Source organism: Chrysochloris asiatica, unplaced genomic scaffold (genome assembly GCF_000296735.1).
Source record: "Chrysochloris asiatica unplaced genomic scaffold, ChrAsi1.0 scaffold00037, whole genome shotgun sequence".
NCBI classification, from domain to species: domain Eukaryota; kingdom Metazoa; phylum Chordata; class Mammalia; order Afrosoricida; family Chrysochloridae; genus Chrysochloris; species Chrysochloris asiatica.
In genome coordinates, this window is record NW_006408555.1 from 17,646,697 (window position 1) to 17,656,176 (window position 9,480).

Below are 9,480 nucleotides of genomic sequence, written 5' to 3' on the forward strand. Positions count from 1 at the left end.
ATTTGCAAATATCTAAGTCACTGAACTTAAAAAAAAAAAAACTGGCTTTCAAATGCTGGCTTTATGAGTTGTGAATTTAAAAACTCGTGGTAATTATTTCTATTTATAAGCAGGTATATGCTTGTACATTAATAAGCCTATATTTACACATAAATTTTCACACTAGCATATACTGGAGAAAAGAGAGGGGAACAAGTATACTGTTATGTTATTAAAGGAAACCTCTAAGAAGAAAAAACTCTGGTCGCTATGGGTCAGAACCAACTCGACAGCACTTAACAATAACAACATCAAGACTATAAATGAACATATCCTCTGACACAGTAATTCCACTTCTAGCTTATTCTACAAACGCATATTCATATGTGAGAAACACCATCAGTCCAAAGATATTCAATGTGACACTGTTGAAGTGTAAAAAAAAAAAAGTAACAATCTAAATGACAGATTCATAAATTAGAATAGTATACAGTCATTTAAAAGGATGAAAACTATATAAAGACTAAATATTTCTTAGTGATAAGTCAGCAGTGTATCACTTACAATACAATAATTTTGAAATTTATATGCAAGTATTTACACTCATGCTTCATGCACTTATAAAGGAAGAGAACATTTTAGCATGCATAAAAAGCTCTGGTAGCACAGTGGTTATGAATCGGGCTGTGAACCTCAGGGTCAGCAGTTCGAAACTACCAGCTGTTCCACGGGAGAGAGATGAGGCTTTCTGCTCCCGTAAAGATTTACGGTCTCGGAAACCCTGTACAGGGTCGCTATGAGTCGGAACCGACTCCACGGCACATTACAGCAGCAGCAAAAAGATGGTACTAAGAACTGCCTTTTTTACTACTTTACCAAATATTTCTACCAAGCAATTGGTAAGAAGGGTGAAGGAAGACTAACTATTTTTTATTGTCTATTCTTTCATACATTTAATTTCCACATGTTTTTTTAAATGAAATGTTTTAAGTATTTATTTTAAATTTAGAAAATGACTACCAAGTCTTCCTCCACTAACAGCTTTAAAATTTGAGACTTATAAAGTCAGCATTCCAGGGACAAAACTTTTTTCAAGACTCCACAATCAGTATCCATTCCAGCACAATTAAAATTCTAAAATACTTCAAGGCAGAAAACTCCATACTACTTTTATTGCAGTAGAATACAAATAGAAAAACTCAGCTCTTACCGGACCAAATCTCCATGAAGCTGTAAATAAAGGCTTTCCTTTCCCTCTCCAGCACACATTTCAGATGCTGGTGTCTCCACTGTGCAAAGGACGAGACGTAAGTCAGAGGAGGAGGTGGTGGTGGTTGTAGTGGCAGTGGTCGTTTCTGCTCCATAAAGGTAAACACAGCCTCTCTTCACATTTTCTCTCAGCCAATCTCTTTCTCGAGAACCAAACCTGCTTCTCCTATTCAAACAATTTCTGCTCCCATTGTGTTTCATGTTTCTCTAAAAATTACCAAGAGAAATAATTAACTATATGTTTAACTGACTTAGACATGCTGAGTCTTCACGGAACCTTTCCACTTTATTTCCCCCAACACTCCATCTGGGTTATCACCTCCTTTTAATGCAGCCTTCTGAATCTCCCATCCCCTTCCACTGTTAGCTTTCATGTCTTCCTCCATTTACTCATCATCCTCTTTAACTCTTTCTTTTTCTTGTTTACAGAAAAGTGTCAAAAGGGATTCTGTGTACCTATCATAGAGACTTCATAAATTTTAACATTTTTATCATATTTGCTTCGGATCATTAATCTAAAACACATACACCCATTATGTGATAGTTGGCACCATACACAACACTGTATTTGGTATTTATCATCACATGCAGTTTTGTGTTTGCCATGTATCTACATATCTATAAGCTATATATACTTGGTATATGATTTACAAAAGTTAAATTTTTATTTAAATATTTACAGCAATATTTTTATTTAATTCAACATTAGTTTATGCTATGTTATTGGTTTGTGCACTATAGGTTTGTCAAGATACTCAGTTCATCCATTTGAACTGCTGAACTATTATACAGAATAAAATTCTATTATAGGAACACATCACCATGTATTCATTCTCCTATTAATAGCATTTAGTTTGTTTCCAATTTTTCACATGAATATATCTCCTTATGCAAATATACAAGTTTTGCTATGGTTCTAATCCCTCTGCCTTTTACCCCAAGTTAAGTAAATCAGGTATGACACAATACTGAGAAAATATTCTTTACATTTCTGTCCTGTTTTTTAAAACTTAATGTTGTATAATTTAGGTATACAAAATGCACCTATTGTAAAGTTACTTCCAAACAAAAACAACTGTTACACTTGATGTAACTAGTTTCTAAAGATCAACTTTACCATCTCTGTTTTTATGGTCAGGCCATTTCTGTTCCCTTTAACAAAATATGAATTACCACTGAAATTTACACTGATAGACCTCTCCAGCTTCATTCCCTACTACCCTTCACTCTGTGTCCCAGCCATGGTGGAGGACTTGCAGCTTCGCAAACACACCAACTGTTACACAATTCTGTGACATACATGTTTTGTCCTTCCCCACCTGACTAGTTATTCTTCAAAACTCTACTTAAGGATCACCTACTCTATGGAAACTTACATGTCTCTCATCCCTATTCTCCCTTCCTCTAAACCAGTTATCTTTTTTTTTTTTTTTTAAGGTTTTTATTGTGGATTGAGTGAAAGTTTTCAGGGCACATCATCGGTTTCACATTCAAACATTCATATACCTTGTTTAATAACATCGATTATAATCCCCTCCACATACCATCAGTTAACAGAGTTTCTCTATATCCTCTTTAGCTTTTTTTGGGGGGGGGAAACTTTGCCTTTTTGGAATTTACAGTCTCGGCTTTTAGGGAAGGTTTTTACATTTATCTGTGGGTATCCAGGGCTCATGTATGGAATTACTAACCAGCATAACTGAATAATCAGATAAGGGACATTTTGCTATGTCTGCTAGGTGGCTAAAGTCTGATCCTCAGAGCCTATGGTTTGGACAGTCAGCAACGCTTGGGCCCACGGGGACTTAACTCCTGACCGGGTCTGCATGGTCTGCATCAGATTCCCCCTTATTTATTATTTGTTTAAGGGACGCTACCTGTCTTAGGCAGTCAGTGCGAATTCCTCAGTCTTACCCGTCATCGAAACTCATTGCAGCATGGCAATGGCTCTGTCTTAGGTTGCCGAGGTTCCACGTGATCCTTGCCCGTTAAACCAGTTATCTTTTAATCGATTCTGACTCACTACGATTCCATGTGTGTCCAAGTAGAACTCTAAGCCAAAGGATTTTCAACGGCTGATTTTTCAAAAGTAGATCTCCAGTTAACAGTCTTCATCACCTGCGGGTTAGTACCCCCTATCTAGAAAAAATCCTTCCATGTTCTCCTCAATAATCATCATAACACGTGTTAATTATTTGATATGTTTTAGTTCTTTCACTGAGAGCTTCTTACAATGCTTTAACACCTGGTGGCACAAAAATGTTTGTAGAACTCAGCAGACATCACAGAAATTTATTCTCAATTTGTACATTAGTCCAATTAGTCCTGGCAAAAAGTTGAACATTTCTTGTGGAGGGAAGGAAGGGGGTTTACATTTTTTTAAAAAATCTAAAATCTTTTATCATTCACATACTAATAAGTGAAAAAAAAAAAAATAAACTACTCTCTGTGTTTAGAAAAAGAATGAAAAATTATTTTAATAAATATTTAAATTGCATATTTGAGAGTACCTCTAGCACCTATAATTCTATTTCTAAAGAGGGTAAGAAAAAAAAGGAAAGTCAAAATTAGAAGGCATCCTTGATTTGGAAAGAGCCAACAAGCATGGGGAATGGCTTCATGATCGAAACTGATGACAATGTTAGTTGCCCTTGAGCAGGTTCTAGCTTCTGTCACCCTTACCAGTAACAGAGTGAAGAAGTGCCCAGTCCTGTGTCACCTTCCTCATCATTGGTGTGTTTGAGCTCAGTGTTGCAGCTATTTATTGATGGAGGGCGGTTGTTGTTAAGTACCATCCAGTCGGGTTAGACTCATTTCGACCCTAAACAGGGTTTCCAAGGCTTTAAATCTCCAAGGGAGCAGAAAGCCTCATTGTTCTACTGCAGGGACTGGCGGGCTTGACCCTCAAACCTTGGGGTTCACAGTTCAGTTATTACCATACAGAGCCACCGCGCTCGTCTTTATTGAGGATGTTGTTGTTAAGTGCCGTCGGGTCAGTTCCAACTCATAGCAACCCTGAACAGTTTCTGAGAACAACTGGAAGGTTTGAAGCACCGACTTTGTGTTTGAAACTGACCTTAAAAAATTGAGTGTTTATTCTATAGCTCCAGACCAGGATTCTTAGGTGGGCTGAGGATGCTACTGTTAACTGCCACTGAATCAGATCTGACTCATAGCAATCTTGTAATAGGGTTTTCGAGGAGCATTTGGTGGGTTCAAACTACCATTCATGTGATTCGTGTCCAGTACTTATTCACATCACCACACCCGAAGTCCACTTATTGAGGATGGTATAGGTAAACTGCTCATTTTGCAGATGTTAGAGATTTGGGTATAGGTAGATATTAGTGATTTGGTGCTGTGGTTTAATGCGCTGAACTGCAAAGTCGGTTTGAGTCTCAAGTCGGCAATTCAAGCTCACCAGTCGCTCCTCAGAAAACCTATACAGGGTCGCTATGGGTGGGAAATGATTCAACAGCACTTAACAACAACAATTAAAACCACTGGGGGAAAGATGAGGCTTTCTACTCTCACAAAGATCTGAAGCCTCAGAAATGCTATACAGGGTTGCTCACTTTACAATTCACAACCTTCACAACTGTAAGGATGATTCTAATGTTAAATAAGTAGAATAAATCCCTGCTACAAGTGGGAACTAGGTCTCTCTACTCTTCAATGGCAGATTCTCAAAGACGAATGTCTCAACATTTAAAAGAGCTTTCAAGAGTTTATTTTTCAAACACTGTTGTTGTTGTCAAGTGCTGTCTAGTCAATTCCGACCCATAGCGAAGCTGTATAGGGTTTCCAAGGAGCAGCTGGTGAGCTTTGAACCGCCAACCTTGCAGTTCAATCGGCTTTGTAGTCTGGTGCCATTAACCCACAGTGCCACACCAGGACTCCTTTCAAACACTAGAACCATCATATTTGTACCCTTAAAAACTTTAACCACTGGTTAATTTTCAATGTTCCTGATTTTGTAAAGTTTGGTGAAAATCAATGGGCCCATCTAAACACAGGACTGCAAGGTTGGTTTGAACTTCAAGGTCGATAGTTCAAGCTCACCAGACTCTTCTCACAAACCCTATACAGGGTCACTACGAGTCAGAGCCGACTCAACAGCAATTAGCAACACTACAGTACAGTGCAGTCCTGATAAGCTGCTGTAGGATCAGCACTAGATTGCAAACCACAAAGTTGCTACTTCAACTTTGGACTTTTGCTTCCTTGGACTCCACGCCACTTTACAACAACAACATTGTCATTATTATTGTGTTGTTGGTCATGATTAACCTCAAAGAATGTATCCCCTGTCTACATGATATAATATCCCTCTCATAAAATATAAACTGTTAACACTTCAATAGACATCTCATAGTACTTTAACAGATACCTCAATAGACGTTTAAGAGACATGGATAAATCAAAGGCTTCCAGCAATAATCTACACAGACTTTTTTGTCTTGGTGTGGTGCTGTGTGTTAACGTGCTGGAATGCAAAGTCGGTTTTAATCGCAAGGTTGGTGGTTTAAGCACACTAGCCGCTACTCGGAAACCCAGTACAGGGTGGCTACGGGTCAGAACTAACTTGACATGTAACAACCGCTGCTCAATTAACTAGTTCTTCCTTCTTCAAGGTTTCCATTCAACTATTAAACTACAGTTGGTGTATGAATCCACTCCATGGTACCCTGGAAGGAACACCTGGTGATTGAAAAAAAAAAAAAAAAAAAAAAACCCTCTGGAACAGCGCTACTCTGCTGCTATCCGCTGGAAGGGACTCAATGGCAATGGCTTTCGTTTATTCTTCTGTTTTGTTTCCATTTCTCTCAAAAAAGTCCTGCTCTACTGCTGGAAAGGTTTTCTCAATAGCCAGTACTTCCTGCCACACTGTCCCTCTGAAACTTTGTCTGTGTTTAGAACCATCTTCCACTGGACTTGCTAGCTGAGAACACTTTACTAGTTGAGCTTCTCCATTATTCTTATATGAGAACTGTTACCCTGACACTTACCCAAAAAAGAACACAACTAGATTCAACTCTTTAAAGATATCTCTCTCCAGAAAGCAAATGTCAATAGTAGAGTAAACCATGAGTTAAATGTCCAAAGTTTCAATTTTATACATTGACCTTTCCAAAAATAAAGGTAATATATGAGGGCTAGGATCAGTTCAAAGGTGACAAATGATTAAACACCCACATATCATTAACTATAATACGCTAAAACCAAACCCAATGCTATCAAGTCAATTTCAACCTCATAGGTGACTCTGTAGGACAGAGGAGAATTGTCTTATTCCAAGGACGTAAATCTTTACAGAAGCAAACTGCCACATCTTTCTCCCAAAGCAGCTGGCACATCTGAATCTTTTAGTTAGCAATTGCTTTAACTGCTGCACAACCAAGGCTCCAGGGAACTATAGGTTGTTAAGTGCCATCAAGTCGGTTCTGACTCATAGTGAGCACCTATAAGGTTTCCAAGGCTTTTTAAAAAAATCTTTGTGGAACAGAAAGCCTCCTTTCTCCTGTGGAGCAGCTCATGGGCTCAAACAGCCAACCTTGTGACTCACACTCCTGTGCTTATGTGCTACAAAGCCATCACACTAGTCTAGCTTTGGTAATATCAGTCTTTTAACGAAGCTATACATATCATATATCATTTCACAATAATGATGTTTATGATTTGATAAATGTAAAAAAAAACCTACAGAACAGAAAGAAATGCCATTTTCAAAGGGTCGTCAGCAAACATGAGGGAGATTACGACTTATTTCCCAATTGGAAAGTCTTCCACTTAAATACTCTTTTCCAGTTTCACTTGGCATACAATTTTACTACTCAGCTACTTAAGGGAACTTTTGTTGTAGAACACACAGTACTTATGATCCCATTTATTTGCAAGGATTATGTAAACTGATGACTATAGGCAATAAAGCAGGGATGCAAGAGCCTTGGAGACTCTGCCTCCCACACCATCTCACTAATGGGATTAATATCTGTTTCTGGGATGCTTCTCAAGGAACCTGTGCCAGTTGTCTTCAATCAAGACCCTCATTTCTCAGTTTCTTCCTTTTCACAGCTCACTCCATTCCTGAGCTCCTCCCCGAAAGTTATTAAATTGAAAAAAAGAAGAAGAAAAAGAAAAGGGGCAAGGCTGTTTACTTTGAGCCAGAAGGCACTGCCTCTCCCTCAAACCTGCCATTTCCTGATAAGCCAGGTCAGTTAACTTTTTTTTTTTTTTTTTTGTACTAAGAACTCACTCACAATCTACATTTTTGTAACCTTACTTTTAAATGACTATCCAAAAACCTTTGGGTAATAATATTTGTAATTTATGGTTGAATGAATTACAATAAATATATGCAAGAGTTAAATAAAAACAGAGATAAACTATGAAAGGTTATTAAGTCCCTGCACCAAGGTGGTAGAATTGTCTTTTTCTATATTTACACAGTTCTAGTTTACTTTGCTTAATGGATTCAGTAAATTCTTCTAATTTATATTTTTCTCAGTGTTTCTATCTTTGCGACGGTTTACCAATACTCTTGATAACAAGTGCAAATGGCTTAATCTCAATTCCAATAAACTATCACTTGATGTATTTTTTAACATCGCGTATTTTAATTGTTTTGCAAGGTATTTTTGACACAAATCTGTCTATGTTCTTTGCTCTCTTCCTTCTCCTTGGCAAGTTTTAAATGCTGTCGACCACTCTTCTGGAACTCCACAATCAAGTCAATACCGCCCCCATTACACCTAGTCCTCCTATTTGACCTCCAGAAAAATTTCCCTCCAGCGATGTCAAAGGCTAGTAGAAACTCCACCCAGATAAACCTGCAGGATCCTTCCTAGTATCCATCTTCACCCCACATTCCATATGCATTTAAACTTCTTGTCATCACCTCCAAGCCCCCACTTGCCAGCATCTGCTTTCATTTCCTCCTACTCCCCCCAATTCTTGCCAAAAAGCCCCGCTTGCTGCCTGTTGCATAACTGCTCCCCCATTACCGTCTCCCTGGACCGTCAGCCCCGCTCCTGCAAGCAGGGATGCCCCTTTATGTCCAAGTCCTCCTCCCTTCCGCCGCACGCTCCGTGATTCCCCGTCATTCAGCTCCCAAGACTAAGCGGGTCGTCCTTCCCGGACGGCGTCTCAGGAGCTAGGAATCCAGTGGGAACTTCGGGGCTCAGCCCCGAGGACAGAGTCTACGAGCTCCGCCGGCCGGCGCGGCCCCGAGCACACCGCAGCGCGCGACCAATCACCGCCACCATCCTCCCGCTGGGGTGATGTCTTCAGGTGTCCGGGGAGAAAGCCCTGCGTACTTGCAGTCCCGCTCTCGGGCCCGGACCAGGCGTCCTTCGGCGCCCGGGAGCTGGGGACCGAGCGTGGTCCCGGGAGATACACGCGGGCCTGGGGTCCCCCCAGGGGCCGGGTGGGCGGCGGCCAGGCAGACACCCGAGCCGAGGCGTGGGCCTGAAAGGTGGGCGCCTGCGAGCCGGGTGGCGCGCGGCCAGGGATGGGCAAAGCCGGGACGGAGGCGGTCGAGGCCTCGGCCAAAAGGCCTCGAGGGGGGCTGCGGCGCCCCCAGCCGGATTGAACGGCGGCCGAGGCGCGAAACTGACTGACGCGAGCGGGGGTGGCTGGCTGCCTCAGCCACCGCGAGGGGCGGGGGCGGCCTCTTCCTTCCCTCACTCCCACCTCAGCCCGCCACCTCACCTTCAGTACCCGGATTCCTCCCGGCCGGTGGCTCACGAGCGCTTCGGGAAGCTCCGGGGGCTCCAAAGGGGCCGCGGGCCCCGGCTCCACCTCCCCCATCAGCGGCGGAGAGTGCTAAGGGACGCCGGGCCGGCGCGACGGCGCTTGGATCCTCAGCAGCGCGTAAGAGCGGCCGGCGGCCCCGCCCCCTGCGGGCTCCGCCCCGGGCCCTCCTCGGGCCCCGCCCCTCCCACAGCCCCGCCGGACCTGCGTAGCTGCGGGTCCCACGGGCACCGGCGCCGCGGATCCGCATTCTGGCTGGCTGGCTGGCTGGCGGCTGAGAACCAGTAGGGCGGAGCGTGGCGCCCACACAGGGCTGGGTCTTCGCTGATGGCCGCGCTAGGTTTGGAGGACTGAAGCGCAGGGAAGGCTATAAACTGCTGTCTCCGCCTCCGAAATGCCTGCACCTGTCAATGTTGACTGGACGCTGCCCTCAGCTGAGGGTGACTTGTAAGTTAGCTCTCTAAAACGTTTTCTTGCTTT

General features: G+C 42.4%; 1 protein-coding gene across 2 annotated transcripts in view; it reads right to left on the reverse strand.

Annotated features, from left to right (window-relative positions):
• The window catches only part of PHLPP2 (PH domain and leucine rich repeat protein phosphatase 2), a 104,487-nt gene extending 95,430 nt beyond the window's left edge, over window positions 1–9,057 (reverse strand). The window contains exons 1-2 of one of the 2 annotated variants that reach the window (XM_006860186.1): window positions 8,959–9,057; window positions 1,190–1,455 (exon numbers count right to left, since the gene is read on the reverse strand). In XM_006860186.1, coding sequence (XP_006860248.1) covers window positions 1,190–1,455; window positions 8,959–9,057 — 365 coding nt within the window. Of the gene's footprint in view, window positions 1–1,189; window positions 1,456–8,958 lie in introns of those variants that run through there. The other variant, XM_006860187.1, reaches the window with a different exon arrangement.
• Window positions 9,058–9,480: the final 423 nt, after the last annotated feature.